This window comes from Cynara cardunculus (assembly GCF_001531365.2).
Source record: "Cynara cardunculus var. scolymus isolate 2C chromosome LG 12, CcrdV1, whole genome shotgun sequence".
Taxonomy (NCBI): Eukaryota; Viridiplantae; Streptophyta; class Magnoliopsida; order Asterales; family Asteraceae; genus Cynara; species Cynara cardunculus.
Window position 1 is genome coordinate 38,617,617 of NC_037539.1, and position 18,796 is coordinate 38,636,412.

At 40.2% G+C, this 18,796-nt stretch overlaps 3 protein-coding genes across 4 annotated transcripts; 1 reads left to right on the plus strand and 2 right to left on the minus strand.

The window, feature by feature from the left end:
* The first annotated feature begins 270 nt into the window (after nucleotides 1-270).
* Nucleotides 271-3,932, plus strand: LOC112523916. The gene is made up of 2 exons (XM_025133588.1): nucleotides 271-1,400; nucleotides 2,916-3,932. The coding sequence occupies exons 1-2, from the start codon at nucleotides 610-612 to the stop codon at nucleotides 3,799-3,801; spliced, it is 1,677 nt and encodes a 558-aa protein (XP_024989356.1). The 5' UTR covers nucleotides 271-609; the 3' UTR covers nucleotides 3,802-3,932.
* A 192-nt stretch (nucleotides 3,933-4,124) lies between these two features.
* On the minus strand, nucleotides 4,125-14,923 carry LOC112523455 (transport and Golgi organization protein 2 homolog). Of its 2 annotated transcripts, none has more exons than XM_025133070.1 (5): nucleotides 14,637-14,923; nucleotides 14,269-14,452; nucleotides 5,023-5,229; nucleotides 4,548-4,739; nucleotides 4,125-4,471 (listed from the first exon to the last, which is right to left on the minus strand). In XM_025133070.1, exons 1-5 carry the CDS (start codon nucleotides 14,717-14,719, stop codon nucleotides 4,334-4,336), a joined length of 804 nt encoding a protein of 267 aa, XP_024988838.1. In that variant the 5' UTR covers nucleotides 14,720-14,923; the 3' UTR covers nucleotides 4,125-4,333. The 2 variants fall into 2 exon arrangements, with proteins under 2 accessions (XP_024988838.1, XP_024988839.1); XM_025133071.1 differs by having other exon boundaries at nucleotides 14,269-14,444; nucleotides 14,637-14,917.
* A 2,711-nt stretch (nucleotides 14,924-17,634) lies between these two features.
* LOC112523917 lies at nucleotides 17,635-18,768 on the minus strand. The gene is made up of 2 exons (XM_025133589.1): nucleotides 18,495-18,768; nucleotides 17,635-17,948 (listed from the first exon to the last, which is right to left on the minus strand). Exons 1-2 carry the CDS (start codon nucleotides 18,766-18,768, stop codon nucleotides 17,635-17,637), a joined length of 588 nt encoding a protein of 195 aa, XP_024989357.1.
* Nucleotides 18,769-18,796: the final 28 nt, after the last annotated feature.

Below are 18,796 nucleotides of genomic sequence, written 5' to 3' on the forward strand. Positions count from 1 at the left end.
CAAGGTCTCGTAAAGATTTTCTCTCCCAAGACTATTGTATAGGGATGAGCTCCTCATTTCAATTATATATAATTTGTTACACTTTTTTTTTTATTAACCTGGATATCCAACCCGTTATGTGAGCCGACTAATCCCAGGACGACCACCTGCTTTGCAGATAACCAAATATGTAAATTTGATCTTTATAAGTTTCTTTCTTTTAATAAGAGCCAAGACATTTGACTTTTGGGGTTGGATGTAAACCAAAAGATGAGAGTTTGTGCCATTGGTTTCTTGAAACAAAGGATTCTTCAATATATACATGGTTGCAAATTGTTCAAACCCCACTCCACCCTCTTGGCTCATACCATTTACCATTTTTGTCTTTCTTAAATCAATTCAGGTGCTGGATGAGGTGAAATCACATGTGTCAGTACCTGATTGGTTACAAGTATCTCAGTAGGCTCTGTCAGTCTCCACCTGTACATGCCACTTGGACCGGACCCGCAAAAATATCGTCAACCAATAGGAGCACAGACAGCTCAGACTCTCTAACTTGTATATATATGTAGCTTCTCCCTCTAAAGAACTCACCCAGCCAACCCATCTTCACCTTTGCTTACAAATCCTATGGCTGCTTCAACAATGGCCCTCTCCTCCTCTTTCACGGGACAGGCGGTCAAATCCGTTCTGTTTGCACCTGGGGTCGCCGGAAATGGAAGGGTCTCCATGAGGAAAACCGCTGGAAAAGCTGCCCCGTCTAGCAGCCCATGGTACGGTCCAGACAGAGTCAAGTACCTGGGTCCATTCTCCGGTGAGGCTCCTTCATACCTGACCGGTGAGTTCCCTGGTGACTATGGCTGGGACACTGCCGGTCTATCTGCGGACCCTGAAACCTTTGCTAAGAACCGTGAGCTCGAGGTGATCCACTGCAGATGGGCTATGCTTGGAGCTCTTGGGTGCGTGTTCCCCGAGCTCTTAGCCCGCAATGGTGTCAAGTTCGGTGAAGCCGTATGGTTCAAGGCTGGAGCACAGATCTTTAGTGAAGGAGGACTTGACTACTTGGGTAACCCAAGCTTGGTTCATGCACAAAGCATATTAGCCATTTGGGCTACACAAGTGATCTTGATGGGTGCGATTGAGGGGTACAGAGTGGCGGGTGGGCCACTTGGGGAGGTGGTGGACCCACTTTACCCCGGAGGAAGCTTTGATCCATTGGGACTTGCAGATGACCCAGAGGCCTTTGCTGAGCTGAAGGTGAAGGAGATCAAGAATGGTAGACTCGCCATGTTCTCGATGTTTGGGTTTTTCGTACAAGCTATTGTGACCGGGAAAGGTCCATTGGAGAACCTCGCTGACCATCTTGCTGACCCCGTCAGCAACAACGCTTGGGCTTATGCCACAAACTTTGTTCCTGGAAAGTGAAATTGGATCATAAATGTATGAAAATATATATAGCTTGTGAATTAATAATAATATATCAAATGAATTTCGATGATCTGATTTGAGTTGTCATTTTACCTTATTTCTGTTTGCTAAATATAATTAGGAACGGTGCACTTTGTCATAACTAACTAACAAGCATATAATACTTGAATTAACAAAAATAAAAACAGACGGGTTCAAAAGATTTGCCGGATGAGATTGGCTACGTGGGTCCTTTGGTTAAATGATCTAAACAACATGCCTATGGTGTAAAACAGCATACCCCTGTAAAAACTTGAAAATACACCGGAAAGTTAGATTCTTTATTCAGTTTGTAGATGGCCAGTGAGCTAAATAGTCCTTGGGCGGGGCTATGTCTGGGGTAAGGAAGTCGCATGGAGGTGATCATGAGGATGGGGGTTCAAAAATGAAAATAGAAGTTTCTTAACCTGAGGTTTCAGATAGAACTTGGTTACAACAATGGTCTCTATGGACTTCATGACCATAAGGTTATAGTGACAAAAATGGTCTCTATGGACTTCATGACCATAAGGTTATTGTTAAAATAGATAAAAGAGACAGCGTCTATTATACTAGATCAAACTCATGTGCACGATCCTGATCCTGATTCTGAATTACCGGCTGTATTGCCGTGCTTACTAGATCAAATCCTATGCTCATGGCATGGTAGCAGCTGGATAATACTTACGAACATCATGCTAATGTATGTAGGTAACAGATTACAGAATAGAACACTATAAATGTGTGTAATGCCGATTGCGTAAACAGATGTTCAGTCGTTCACTAAATGATTTGAATGAATTTTGAAATAATCACTTGCAGCTCTCACATAACTTTGATATTACGGAATTTTCAGGTTGATTTTTCCTCTTTATTGTTTTCATGCTCCTCAAATCCGCATGTAGTTGTGATTTCTAAATATTTAACCCTTTTTCGCAAGCCAGAGATCTTCTCCGAAACAACGTCTCTATCTCTTGAGACAGAGGTAAGGTCTGCGTACATCTTACCCTGTGGACCCTCCCTCTTGGTGAGATATACTGGGTCTGATTGGTTTGGTTTGTTTATGCAACACAAATTCCATCTAATAATTCTGAAGCTCTCTCATGGTGAGGAATCAACAAGAAGGGTCCCTACCCTCCATACCTACAATCCACCCAAGCTATCAACCATGAATTATATCCACTTGATATTAAATATAGCTCATGGTCATGAATCAACAACAATGACTCTCACCTGTAAGACCATCCCTTTCTAGCCACTAGTCTTTGCCCAACTCAACCAAATGGCTTATTAGCTCATTATCTCAATATAAAATAACTTATCAGTTGATGTCTATGTTTTCAGTTAGATTTCTTATACATATCCACCTATTATCCCAACTGGATATCAAATCAAATACCATCAACCAATGGTATTAGAGATAAATATCTCCATAGATCAGACTCTCCAGTGCCTTACATGTATATATATATATATACACTTTAAGGCAGCCTAAGAAACTCAAGCAACCAACACAATAAGCCTTTGATTCTACTACACTTGTTTCTTCCATCTAGTGTGCTCCTAGTTTCGACTTCTATGGCTGCTTCAACAATCGCTCCCTCTTCCACGCCTTTCTTTGGGAGGGTGGTGAAATCCATTCCCCCAGCATTGGGAATTGCTGGTAATGGAACAGTCTCCATGAGGAAAACCACCACAAAAGCTGCGCCATCAAGCAGCCCATGGTACGGCCCAGACAGAGTTAAGTACTTGGGTCCATTCTCCGGTGAGGCTCCTTCATACCTCACTGGTGAATTCCCTGGTGATTATGGCTGGGATACTGCTGGTCTATCTGCAGACCCTGAAACCTTCGCTAAGAACCGTGAGCTTGAGGTAATTCACTGCAGATGGGCTATGCTTGGAGCTCTAGGGTGTGTATTCCCCGAGCTCTTAGCTCGCAATGGTGTCAAGTTTGGGGAGGCAGTCTGGTTCAAAGCTGGAGCACAAATATTCAGTGACGGCGGGCTTGACTACTTGGGTAATCCAAGCTTGGTCCATGCACAAAGCATCTTGGCCATTTGGGCCACCCAGGTAATCCTAATGGGTGCAATTGAGGGGTACCGAGTTGCTGGTGGGCCACTTGGTGAGGTGAATGACCCTCTTTACCCTGGTGGGAGCTTTGACCCGTTGGGACTTGCTGATGATCCTGAAGCTTTTGCTGAGTTGAAGGTCAAAGAGATCAAGAATGGCAGACTCGCTATGTTTTCAATGTTTGGATTCTTTGTACAAGCCATTGTGACCGGAAAGGGTCCATTGGAAAACCTTGCTGACCACCTTGCAGATCCCGTAAGCAACAACGCTTGGGCCTATGCTACTAACTTTGTACCTGGAAAATGAACTTTGTCTAGGTTTTTGTATCCAAGGTTAATGATTGATTCTTGACATGTAATGTAACTTGTAATTATCGAAAAATCCCTTTTATTACTTATATTGAGCACTAAGAAGAGATGGATACAAAATTACAAATCCCATTGCTTAACTAATTGTTACTGTTGCTCTTTTTATCCATCTTTTTCATATAGATAACCAAATACATCCTAAGTACAGGTTAGATTCTCAAAGTTGATTATTCTTATTTTTATCCAGGCACATACTTAAGCTTCCATACCAAATGAAATGATAAAATATGCGACGAAGGCGATGAAGAAAATGCTATTTTTTTTTTATCAAAAGTGTATCATTTCAAGGTATGTGAAATATATCGGATAGAGTTAACTAGCATTTGTTACATGTATCAAGTAACTATAACGGAAGCATATACCAATATTCGTTGAACTCCACAGGAAGTAGCTATAAGGGAAGCAACTCACAGGAAAATGTAAATGTAGCAAACTTTGCAGTCCGAATTTAACGATCAAATATTCTGAGATCACTTCTCATCTTTCTCGATCATGTATGTTGCTGTCTGCTCTTTCCACGAGTCATTTTCCAGATGCTTTTCGTAGAAGAATACTTCATCACTTGCTTTCACAGCCAACGCAGAGGTGCTTCGCGTACCATAACGTCCCTGAATATCAGTAATGTTCAGGGTCAAATATCATGAGATCATGAATAGTGAACTCAAGGAATGACGCTTCTTTTACCTTCGGAGTTACTGTGTCAACAAATACAGAACTCAGCTGGTACTCAAACTCTGGATTGTAGACCTCAGGAAGCATGCTAATTTCATCTTTAACAGTGTTTCCCATCAGCTTATCAACCATCTCATTAATGGGAATTTCACCTTCACAATATTGATCCAAAAGATCTCTAAAACCATGCTCCAATCTTTGAGCCTGAGAAGAGAATAGATAAGCAGATATTCAAAGAGGGAATTAAATAAAACTAGAAGTTCCTTTTCTTTTTGTTACAAAAAGCAGCTAAACAAAGACAGCTTCCCAGGCCCTCCCAAAACAGTCGTCAGAGTGGACCCTTACTTATCAATAGGCTACATGCTCAGCTTATTTTGCTATGTAAAATAATTCTTGGTTATTTGTGAGAATCCCTATTTTTATTAGGTGGAAAAAACTAGTACTATTCAGTAATGATACTGTAATCAAGTAGACAGTAGTTGCGCACCTTAGGCCAGGGAGTGTCCAGACTTGCATTTGATAGAACGTGGACCCCTGGTGAAACTGTAGTCATGTAGCAGTTATCTCCTTTCAGTCTATTGGTTACATAAACCATATCCATGGACAAAAGATCAGCAACTAATAAATTAAATCCATTGTATTGATCTGCTTCCTTTGCAATTTCTTCTGCGAACTCCATGGGGTTTTTGTTGCTCTAGAATCATCAAAATTACCAAATTCATACCAATGTGGCCTTAAGAAACTGTAAATACTTGCTATTAATCATACAAGTAGTTGACCAAAATCAAAAAACATCTCTACCTTTGACCCGAGCTCTGTCCCTAACAGGAGCGAAGTGCTCATTTAACTTCTGATAAGTGGATACGTTTAACAAAATTCGAAAAAAGAAAAGCTAAATATAATTTGAAGTGGTAAGATACAAATAAAATTAAACCTGAAAAGAATTAAACATTGTAACAAATCAAGCTGAAAACTTTCCAATTCATAATTGATAAGGCAGCCATTTACCTAAGAGGGGAAAAAAAATATCAACCACAAGGGTGGTGCCTGATTGGTTTGAGCTTGGCTCCAAAGGTCAAAAGTACTAGGAGGTCCCAGGTTCAAATCCAAGGAGGAATAAAAATCCCCTTGTGGCCACGGAGGTTCAAATGCGGTGACTCTGTGATACCCGCAAAGCAGGTGGTCGCCCTGGGACTAGTCGGCTCGCTTAGTGGGTTGGATATCCAGGTTAATCAAAAAAATATATATATCCATGTTTAAGTATAATATAATGTGTATATAATATATATATAAAATACAGCTGATGACAAAGTTTGTGGTTTTGAGGTTAATAAATTCATATCAAATATCCATCTCAAACGTTAACTGTGTTTTTTTTTAATCTATTCTTTCCTCATATACATGGAGAACACGAGCTATGACGAATGACATATGAGGTTTCCTGAACAATCCTAGTAACTTGAAGTTCACAATTATGAAGGATTACCAAGCTGCCTTGTACTAAGATTGAAGCACATCAAGAAATGTGGCCATGCTGATAGAATAATCATATGGACTGAAATGATCACAAACATAATCCCAGAGTCACACCTACCATGTTGTTAGCACCAGGCCTGAAACAAGGTCTTGCAAGCAACCCCCATGCCCCTTTTTTGCTGTCAGGGATGAACTGATTGACAGCAGCTAAAAGGATGCATAAATGATCGGTTTTTGCTATTTTTTGTACCTTTGCGCTCTTATTACAACAATCTATTTATTACATTACTAATACACATAATTAATGAATAAAATTCATGTTTTTTAATTCAACTTAGCTTTAATCATGTTGTGAAATTGACATGATTATCGGTCAACAATTATGAATGCTTAAATCATTATATGTCGTATGATTGAGCAAATTAAAATTGTTTGGCAGTGAGGAACATTTAAATATCTGTATTTTTAAATCTTGTATCTTCCTCCGAAAGTAAATTAAGATCCATATAAGTAATTAAACCTATCAATAATAATTACTTGAAATGGATGCTTAATATCATGAAGAAAATCAATTAAAGGTTATGAATTGCAATTTATCTATCCTCTCTAAACTAAATTAATGCTTTTGGTTATAATGTTTAATAGATCGAATTTACATGTGGATGAGTTCTCTCTTTTGTTTTGTATGAGAACTCTTGCGTATATGATGATCATTTGGCGTTTTTGCAATCATTAACTAATGAGAAAATAGCACAAATGGCATGATTTTGTTATAACATGCATTTAATGGTTCTTGTTCTTGTTTCTCATTCAACTTCAGACAAATCCTAGATGGCAGAGCCTCTGCCATCTTGACGATTAATGGAATGAACAACAAGCAGTGGGTTGAATTTCTCATGATGATTTTGACTATTATGAAAGTGGACTCGGCCATGAAAGTTGATGCATCTAAACCTTCTGCTGATGCTACTGAAAAAGATAAGAAAACCTATGAGCGGGAGTACTCAAACATGATAGTATTCCTAGAGCTAAATACGCAAAGGATTTTCTTGATTCCATTAAGGAGAAGTACAAGGAGTTCTAAAACAATGAGAAAACCAAGTACTTGAACATGCTTCACCATACAACCTACGACGGTGCAAGTAACAAGACTCTCATTGACATGGTCATGGGTATGGACCTTGGTGAAGATTACATCGTATGGTTTGTGATATAGACTATTCCACCCCAGTTTTATTCAATCAAATCAAACTATAATGCTCCTAAAGAAAAATGGACAGTCGAAGCGATGACTGCTAATATTTTTTGGTAACCCTGGGTGTCCAGGCCAGCTACCTGAGCCCTGAAGATAATAACCACGACAATTCCCAGTGCCCTAACGAGACTCAAACTAACCGACCCGTGAGAAGGAGCTTAAAGTCCTAGCTTTTATTTGCTAGTTGAGCCGGTCCTCAAGGTATGACTGTTATGGTAGCCAAATGTACCAAGCCGGTCCAATGGAGTATCCTTGCAATCCAGGCCCGTCAGAAACCGAAGACGTCCGGCCCGTTTGCAAGACTGAAGTCAACATGAGAAATAGTCAGCGTGAAATTAGGAGAGGACCACCAGGTCATCACGAAAGTTGGAAGAGTTTATATTTGTTTGTCATGCATGTGTTAGTTCCAATTTTCTAGGAGAAGAAGTGGACTACGTTCCACATAGTTTGCATTACTTTAGCTAGTAGTGGCAAGTGGTAGTTAGTAGACTAGTATTGCATTGTTTTCATTATAAATATGTACGTTTGGTTTATTAATGGGATATTTGAAAATTGATCCACTGTTCTTGTTCCTTCCCCCCTTCTTTGGAGTCTAGCCCACTCGAATCGGCTTCCTATCATTGGTGCTCTCGTTGAGAGTATAATACCGCCATGCCTTCTCGATGGGAACCTCCCCCATCGAAGAAACCTTGCACAATGTGGCAGAGTTTAGCACAGCTCGACTGCCACCTCCAACACTTCATCCCACATCGACACCCTCATAACCGCCATATCCTGACAATCCGACAACATCGCTGCCCGATTAACCAAACAAACCGAGCAAATAGCCGAACAAACCGAGACCATCGCCAGCCTCGTAACCGCTCTCTTTAAACTCACCCATGAAACCGGCTCCTCCTCAAACACCGAAGACCAGATCCCACCTCAAATCGAGACATTCCAGCCGCACCCCGAAAACCCACCACTTCAACCACCGCCACCCTTTACCAATACCTTAGAGCCACCAAAAATCCAATTACCCACATTCAATGGATCTGCTGCTTTGGATTGGATTTTCCAAGCTGGGCAGTATTTCACTTTTTATAAAATCCCACTTGAACAACGTGTGACCATCGCGTCATTTCACTTCCAGGGGGAAACTTTAAGTTGGTTCAAATACTTGCATAACAATCGCCTATTCGGAGATTGGAACCAATTTACCCGAGCCTTGGAACTACGATTTGGTCCATCCTCCTTTGAAAACCACCAAGTAGCCTTGTTCAACCTCAAACAAACAAGTACCGTGTCGGCTTATCAAGCGGAGTTTGAGAAGATCAGTAACCGCGTCATTGATCTCTCACAAAATGCACTTCTCAATTGTTATATCTCGAGGTTGCGGGCCGATATCCAACGAGAATTAGCCATCCTCCACCCCACCACGCTCCATCAAATCTGTGGGTTGGCGAAACTTGTAGAAGACAAGCTCAACGCAAGCCAAAACCCAACCATGATCATCACCTACTCCTCTACCGCCACGCCTAACCGCCCAGCGACCATCACCTCCACCATTGCTTCCTCGCCACCCATGTTAACAGCTCCACCAAAGTCGCCAACCACCCTCCCGTTGCGTCGTCTCACACCAGCAGAGGTACAAGCTCACCGTAGCCAAGGTTTGCGCTTTCGATGCCTGGAGAAATATCAACCGGGGCACCGTTGCAATCCACCCCAATTCTTGCTTCTCGAATCTAATGAACCAATCCCCGACACTCTCAAAGTCGACCCAACAACAACGTTACCACCAGAACCCGATCCACCTAACGCTTCAACTATCATGGAATCCTCCCACCTTAACTTCGTTGTTAACCAGTTCCTAACCCTATCACCACTAGCACTTCACGGTAACATATCTCCCTGATCCTTGCACGTGACCGGGCACATTAGTGGCCATCCAGTTACGGTGCTCGTAGATAACGGCAGCACCCATAATATAGTGCAGCCATGCATTGCTTCTTTCCTTCACCTACCTATTGTTTCCACACCTTCCTTCCCTGTGATGGTGGGTAATGGCACCTACATTAATTGCACAAGGCAATGTATCGATGTTGCCTTATCCACACCATATATATTACCGATCGAAGGAGCCGATGTTGTCTTAGGGATGTCATGGTTAAGTACTTTAGGAACGGCTGACTTCTCCATCCCTCAACTCACCTTTAATCACCTCAACAAGGTAGTAACCCTACGGGGTGAGCCTCTTGCCTCCCCAACCTCCCTACATAGCCTTTACCACTCGAACCAAAAACATTCTATCGCTGAGTATTTTGCAGTCGTGTTAGATCTCATCCCTGATGTCCACGATCCCAATCTCCACCTAGCTGATGATGTTGCTTCTCTCCTCATTGAGTATGAGACTTTGTTTACTAAACCTACAAGTCTCCCCCCTCAACGCCAACATGACCATCACATCAATCTGCTGCCTAACACCGCCCCCGTTAACGTCCGGCCTTACCGCTACCCCCATTACCAAAAGGCTGTTATGACGGAATTAATCTCCGAAATGTTGCAAGACGGGGTCATCAAAACAAGCACTAGCCCCTTCTCGTCTCCTATTTTGCTAGTCTGCAAAAAAGATGGGACGTGGCGCTTTTGTGTGGATTATTGAGCGCTTAACGCCGTTACGGTTCGAGATCAGTATCCTATTATGGATGAGTTGTTGGATGAATTACATGGCTCCTGCTATTTTTCTAAGATCGATTTACGATCCAGGTATCACCAAATCCGGGTCGCACCTGCTGATACCCACAAGACAGCTTCCTGAACCGTAGATGGCCATTACGAGTTTTTAATAATGCCCTTCGGGCTCTCGAATGCGCCATCCACCTTTCAAGCCGCAATGAATGACCTATTTCGTGATCGTTTGGGCCGATATGTGATTCACGTGTAAGAATATAGACAAGAATGTCGTCTTCTTAGACGACATTCTTGTCTATATTCTTACACGTGAATCACATCTGCAACATTTGCGTTCGGTTTTTGAAACGCTCCAGACCCACAAGTATTATGCTAAGAGATCTAAATGTATTTTTGTGGAAGAGCAAGTTCACTACTTGGGTCATGTGATTTCATGCAAAGGTGTAGCAGTGGACACAGAGAAAATTAAAGCAATTATTGATTGGCCAGCTCCATATTCAATCTCCAAACTTCGTGGGTTTCTTGGTCTCACCGGTTACTACCAGAGGTTTGTAAAGAATTATGCTACCATAGCCTCCCCCCTCACAGATTTGTTGCAACACCAACGGTTTACTTGGAGTCCTAAGGCAACCGAGGCATTCACTGCTCTCAAACACGCCTTGACCACGTTTCCGATTTTGGTCCTTCCCGACTTCTCAAAGGTGTTCGACGTAACCATGGATGCATCGGGTACAGGAGCGGGGGTTGTTTTATCCCAAGATGATCACCCGGTGGCGTTTTTCAGTAAAAGAATGGGTCCTTGAATGCAATCTTCTTCAGCCTATACTCGTGAGTTGTACGCCCTCACAGAGGCGGTACGAAAATGGCGACACTATCTCTTAGGTCGGCGATTTCGAATCTATACTGATCAGCACAACTTGCGTCACCTGTTAACACAAATAATTCAAACTCCGGACCAACATAAATGGGTCGCAAAGTTACTGAGGTACGATTTCGAAATCATATATAAACCGGGGCGTGATAACAAAGTCGCCCATGCACTAAGCCGCCAAGATGACCCGGTTCTATTTGCCCTTTCAACGCCTACCTTTCCCTGGCTTGAAGAATTGCGCCGTTATTATTCCACGACGCAAGAAGGGTTGCGTTTTTTGCTCAATTTCAACAAGTAACCTGCTGAATTTCCAGAATATCGAGTCCACAACAGCTTGGTTTTTTACTCTGATCGTATTTTTGTTCCAACAATCCCGGACCTCAGGCGTCGGATTGTTGCTAAGCATCACTCCACACTCAACGGTGGCCACTCTGGGATACAGCCGACCCTACGCCGATTAGGGGCCACCTTCTATTGGCCCAACATGAGAGATGTTGTTGCTCAATTCATCAGGGAATGTCCAACCTGCCAACAAACTAAATGCCCAACGCACCGTCCTTACGGGTTGCTCCAGCCATTACCAGTTCCAAATCACATATGGGAGGATCTTACCATGTATTTTATCACCCAACTTCCACCCTCAAACGGAAAAACCACCATCTAGATCATCGTTGATGGGCTCTCTAAGAGCGCCCATTTTATTGCGCTGCCTCCAAGCTACACAGCAGTCTCTTTGGCCACTTTATTCTTACACACTGTGTATAAGCTTCATGAGTTACCCAAGTCCATCATCTCGGATCGCGACTCGCTATTTCTAAGTCGTTTTTGGCAGGAGCTTTTCAAGCAACTAGGCACCACACTCCGTCATTTGAGCGCATATCACCCTCAAACAAACGGGTAAAGCGAAGTCGTTAACCGTTGTCTTGAGTCATATCTTCGTTGTTTTGCAGGTGACGAGCCCCGTTCATGGAATCGTTATTTGTACCTGGCTGAGTATTGGTACAATACTACACATCATAGTGCAATGGGGATGTCGCCTTTTCAAGTTCTATATGGCCGGCCTCCACCTAATTTGCCTTCTTTTCAAGTTCTATATGGCCGGCCTCCACCTAATTTGCCTTATTTTCAAGTTCTATATGGCCGGCCTCCACCTAATTTGCCTTCGTATTTAGCTGGTTCATCTTCCATGGCATCTATTAATGAAACCTTGCTGGCACACCAACTTCTTGAGCAGCTTAATGACACTTTGCAATCTTCACGACAGCGCATGGCTTCCCAAGCTAATCAGCACCGTCTCGACAAACAATTTAACGTCGGTGATTGGGTTTATGTTCGACTCCGGGTTTATCGTCAACAAACGGTTGCTCAGCGAACGTCTCATAAGCTGGCTTGCCGTTATTTTGGTCCTTTTCTGGTGGAAGCAAGAATTGGTCAGGTTGCATACGTATAGCTCTACCTTCGGAGAGTCGCATTCATCCGGTATTTCACATTTCCTTGTTGCGACCGTGTCATGGTGATCCACATGCTCAGCAAGCTCCTCTTCCTACGACCACTCACGATGATCTTCCCGTCATGCAACCGTTGCAATCTTGCAATCACGTAACGACTCGAGGGTGCCAAAGGTGTTGTTTTCATGGCAGGGTTGTGCGCCACATGAGGCTACGTGGGAAACGCAGATGACATCCAACGTTTCTTTCCGTCGTTTTGGGCTTCCTCTGCTTCCGATCTTGATACGAACGAAGGAGCTGTTGGGCCAAATGTACCAGGCCGAACCAATGGAGTATCCTTGCAATCCAGGCCCGTCAGAAACCGAAGACGTCCGGCCCGTTTGCAAGACTAAAGTCAACATGAGAAATAGTCAGCATGAAATTAGGAGAGGACCACCAGGTCATCACGAACGTTGGAAGAGTTTATGTTTGTCAGTCATGCATGTGTTAGTTCCAATTTTCTAGGAGAAGAAGTGGACTACATTCCACATAGTTTGCATTAATTTAGCTAGTAGTGGCAAGTGGTAGTTAGTAGACTAGTATTGCATTGTTTTCCTTATAAATATGTACGTTTGGTTTATTAATGGGATATCTGAAAATTGCTCCACTATTCTTGTTCCTTCCTCCCTTCTTTGGAGTCTATCGGCTTCCTATCATATGACAACTTAGTAGATGTAGCTTTCTCTATGAACAACAGAAGTACTCGCTCTAAGCATATTAATATGACATGTTTTGTTAAAGAGAAAGTTATTGAACCCCTCATTACTATTGAGTACACGCCTACTGCTAACATGTTGTTCTCAAAACATGTTGCCTGCATGGATCGTTAGGAGCCTAGCTTGATGAAAGAAGTGGGAGTTTGCTATTCTATGTATTTAACAAGCTAGTATTATATATTGACCGCTTATAGCTAATGGTTTTTAAACATGCATGAAGATATTTGTAGTCACTTCTTATTGTTGCTATCATATGTATGTATTGTTGTTGTTTGGCGAAGTGGCAGGTACAAAAGGGGGCAATTGCATATGGACTCAATTGTTGTACCACATGCATCTTTATTTAATGCTTGTAAATGTATTTGAATGTCTTCAAGGCATAAACACTGTGTAACTATGTATCATATCGGCACGATGTTATGCATGATTTACTTGACCGCCTTTATGTAATCACAATTTGGTGGTTAGATTATCTTGTATAGGTCAGAGAATGTTAGAATTATCATATGGGCTAATATAATCACAAATATAATCCCAAGGGCTGAACTACATAGAGAGGGGGGGTGCACATGCTCCCACTCCATCTTCCTGATGCAGTGAAAAAAATAGGGACCTGAAAGGTGAACGCTCTAAATTTCTTGCGTGCCCTTATACTTTTTGAAGCTAAACTAAAGACCCAAGTTTCTGGTGGCAGGGTTGGTGTATGTTGCCATGTTAAGGAAAGGAAGGACGTGTGTTCACGACTTTCAGTTGGCAATTTCATTATTTTTCAGCTTTTAAATTTAAAAAAATGGAAGAAAATATGGTGAGAAGGGACGAACACGAAACCTATCCTTGCAAAGGCAAGGAACCGACCAACAAACTTACAATGTTTTTCTATAGGTTTATTTCTTATAGTCAAAAAAAGGTGTTCCCGCTTGAATTTGTTCTGTTCGGGTCCTGCCTAATCACATAGTGACAATTACTAAATAAAATGCGATTGCATGAGCACTGTTAATGGTTTGTGTGTTGAACAAAGTACGCTTTTCATGATTGAAATTACACAACATGTTTGTCCTAATACATCATTAACCAGGTCTCATCATGATCCCAGACTTTGCTTGTGTAAAATTTCTAAATGCATTTCTTTGTGAAACATAAATCATAATCGAAAAAAGTTACCTCAACTAAATAGGATACGACACTGGATACATTATAGGGAAATAAAAACAAACAGGTGGTGGGCATAGTTTTAATACAACGGGAACTTGAAACTAACCTTCAAAAAACGAACTGGAAGATCTCCCCTACTCTTTGCATTAGATATTAGCTTAACTTCGCGTACATTGGTGACAAAAGCCACCTTTCCTCCTCTGCTAGATGCCAACCACGTTCCCCCGGCTGTCACATCTCTGCCACCCAATATTTTTCCACCTTCCCACCAATTTAATGGATCTGTCGGTCTTACATATATAACAAGTAGTTAGAATTGCAATAGATGAATTTACCCATATCGATCATATAAAAAAAAGTAGTTAGTCTGTTCTAGAAGACCAAGAAAAATACGGTGGCCAAAATTGAGTACATTGGAACAAAGTAAACCAGCGAATGACTGATTTGGTATGAAATTGATTAAGTTCAGCTCACCGGTCATGATATTCATCTCGATTGAGCAATAGAAGAAACGGATAAAGCGGATGAGCTTGCCATAGAAACACTGATATACACATTTTACCGTCTGACACAGAAACACCACTTAAGAGATAGTGATTCACGGCTTTATATATGAACAAGGGAGCTGGTTAATTGATTGGCAATGTTAGCGGCTGGGAATCAGCGGCGGGGAACCAGCGGTGGCGGCCAGTAAACCGGTGGCTTGATTTACAAGTAAACCATCTCATTTGAAACAGGATATCAATGAACTTCGTCAGCCCATGGAAAACAGACATACGCCGTCTTTTTTTATTCGTCTCGAAAAATTACACTTTTAGTCCCTGTGATTACCATTCACAACAAATCTGGTCCATATTTTATTGTGGTTGGCACTTTATTCAATTTTGGTTCCGTGTCTAACCGTTGTTAACAAGGTATGTTAACTCACAGGCATTTCGGTGTTTTTAAGAAACAAAACAAAATTTTATTATTTTTTTATTAAATTTAATATTACTAGAAAAGTACTCGCATAATGCAGCGAGATACATTTTAATTTTAATATTTTAATTTTATTCTTTATCTCAGTCGATGTTATAATATGGTCTTATGTGTAGGAATGGCAACGGGCCGGGTATTGGTATCCCCGTCCCCGAAACCGATAGCTAAAACCGTCCCCGTAACCGTCCCGATCCCTGCCGGGGATCTTATCGGGGATCCCCATCGGGTCCCAGCGGTTTCCCCGATCCCCGTTGGGGAACCCGTTAAGGATAAAAATTCTCTTTTTCATCGTTGGTTATAACCGAACCCGAACCCGAAACCCAAAACCGATATGAAAAAAATTACAATATGTTAATTTTCACAATTAAAAGTAAATTACAAATTTTTAAAGATCTAAGTTTAAATGTCTCAAACATAATTGAACAAATTACAAACAATGTATTAGATTACAATATAAAACTAAACAAAAATTCGAACATCATACAACTAAAATCATGGTTTTTGACAAATAAACTAGACTTTTCGTGAGCTTTATTTGGGTTGTTGAGGTAAAGTGGATAATTTTTTTTAAAATTTTAATGTTACTTTTTTTAAAGATATTATATATATATAGATATATATATATATATATATATATGTATATATATAAATTAAAATAAATAAATAAATATATATATATATATATATACATATCGGGCCGGGCCGGGCCGGTGATCACCGTCCCCGCCCCCGTCCCCGTCCCCGTTAAAATCCCCGTCCCGTCCCCGATAAAATGTCCCCGAACCCGGCCCAAAAGTTTCGGTTTTCGGTTTTCACCGTCGATTTCGGTTTTTTTTGCCATCCCTACTTATGTGCTTTTGAAAATGCGATTATGTTTTATTTTTGAATAAAATATAAACCTGAAAATATCATAAAAATTTGACAAAAAAAACATATTGATATTAGTATCAAATTAACTATTTAAAATTCTATTTTTGTGTAATTTTTTAATTCATTTTTTTATTATAATTTAATTTAGGTTCAATAACGAGGTAATTTATATTTGGTTTAATAATATAATTTTTCTTATAAAGATAATAATTAATTATTTTGTTAGAACTCGATAATGAGATGTTTATCCTCTATTTGATTATGTTTATCCGTATTTAGTTACATGAATTCAAATATGAAGCTTTAATAAGTTATATTTATGCATAATTTACTTGTAATCTTGAATTTAAAGTAATATGCATCAATATACAGTACTTCATACATAAAAAATGGTTTTTAAGAGTTTTTGTCAAATGCTTTATAATATAATATAGATATATACATATTACAAACACTCTAACGAGAGATGTTCCACCTTTTCGACGACTCCCGATCCCTCCCCCTTTCCTGGCGACTCATTTGGCCACCTCTATCTCGGATACGACCAACCTTATTCATGAACCATTGCAACTCTTCATGAAAGATTGCAATTGTTGGGAATTTTAATACTATAAATACATGTTCTCGCCTTCAATTTCGTTTTAATTACATTTTCATCGTCTTTACAACATCGCCGAAAGTTCAAAACCATGATCATGAGAAGAACCGTTGCTTACAATTCTTAAAACTCGAGGAGGTCCTGGGAGGAAATTAGCTTAGATCCATCAACAACTGTTAGCCATATGGACCAAAATTGAAGCAAAGTGACAACTATAGTGATCAAAAGTCTAATTACTTTAAAATAAGGACTATATTTGATAGTAAGTGCCAACCACAAACAAAAATTGTAATTTAGGGGTTGTATACCAAACACTCACCTGGTAAGCACTTACCAGTAAAATTTAACACTACCACTTACTTATCAAGTTAAATTTTATTCCACCAAAACAACATCATATACAATAATTTACCCGGTAAACGCTTACCATGGAAAGAGTCGTCGCCCTCACTTACCGGGTAAGACTCTCGGTCCTTGTCTTTTTCTTATCGGGTAAGATTCTTGGTCCTTATCATATTCATTCGATAAGGTAATGTGACTTGGTAAACGCTTACCCAAGTAAGTGTTTGGTAAATCGCACATTACTCTATAATTTAAAGTAAATTACATGTGTTTATGTGATTGTACATCAAGTCCCAAAGGTGAAATAATTACTAGTGCCAAACCATACAGAAACGAAAAATGTATTGGAATATGTAGAATGCTACTACAATGGATAATAGAATATTTGATTCAATTCCTACCCCTATGAAAATGAAATGAAAGAAGAAACATAGACTTTTGGGAATCAGAAACTACTTACTTTAACCAAACTAATGTCATATAACGCATTGAACTTATCCATGACTTTTATTCCTCTGAGGTTGAAACTAGTGATGAACGGGGGATTGAGTAGGAACCGTAGTAGAAACTAAATCGATGATGTAGTACAGTGGCGGATGCAGAAAAATATATTGTAGGGGGTATGATATAAAGTAAAATAATAATTAACTTCAATTTCATACAAAAATGATAAAAAGTTACCTCTTACAATTGTGCCATACGACTCTTCATCTTTTGAAATTGAGTAATTACATCATCATTTGAAACTGCGAGAAGTGCTTCTTTTTCTATAGTACATATTATTGCAGCATTCAAAAATTCATCACCGATTTTGTTGCACAAATCTGACTTCACAATCTTCATAGCAGAAAAACATCTTTCTACTGTTGCAGTAACAACGGGCAAAACCAAAGCCAACTTCAATAACCGATGTACTAGAGGATAAGTTTGATGCTTTTTTGTTTCCATTAGCAGTCTAGTGAGCTCGGCAATACCACTCAAATTGGCAAATCTTTCATCTTAATGCACAATCAAATAGTACATGTTAAGTTGTTTCTCAAGAGCGATCCTTTCCATATGACTAAAATCTTGAGGATACAACTCACTCAACTTCAATAAATCTGATACATTGAACTGCGAAAATGAATCGCATGGACTCAAAGCTGCTATATTTTTAAGCAATTCAGTACTTACCTCACTAAATCGATCCCCAAACTCTTGAATTTGCATGTCCACAACAGTGTTGAAAATATCAAACTTGTAATAATGACAATTGGTGATGTTGGTCTTTTGTCTTCCATTTTTTGAATAACGGTCTTCCATATCCAAAGCCTTAATACCATTTGCTTCACAAAAAGAATACATTTTCTTCAAAAGTGGATCAAAACCAGTTTCTCTAAATTGTTGCAATAGTTGTTTGGTTCCTCTTATCAATKAWACCRCTTCCAAAATATCTTGATCCTTTTTTTGAAGAGCCTCTGACAACAAGTCTGTGATCTCTAAAATATGAAACATCAAATGCAAATAAATTACAAAATCAAATGTCTTCAAATATGCTAAAATACCAGTTGCTTGAGTGCGACTAAAACCATTATCCCCGTCCTCTTCAACATACCGAAGCACTTCAACAACATTCGGAAACAAAGCAATCAAGCTCAAAATGGTTTTGTAATGAGAACCCCACCGTGTATCTCCGGCTCGTATAAGAGAAAGCTCTTGGCATTTTCCTGTTCCAGTATCAATTTCAGACTTACTAATTGCTTCTTGCACTCTATCTTTGTAACTTTGTCGAAGCATGTCTTTACGCTTGCAAGAAGCATTCACCACATTGATCACCATTCCTAACATATTAAAAAAGTTCTCAACT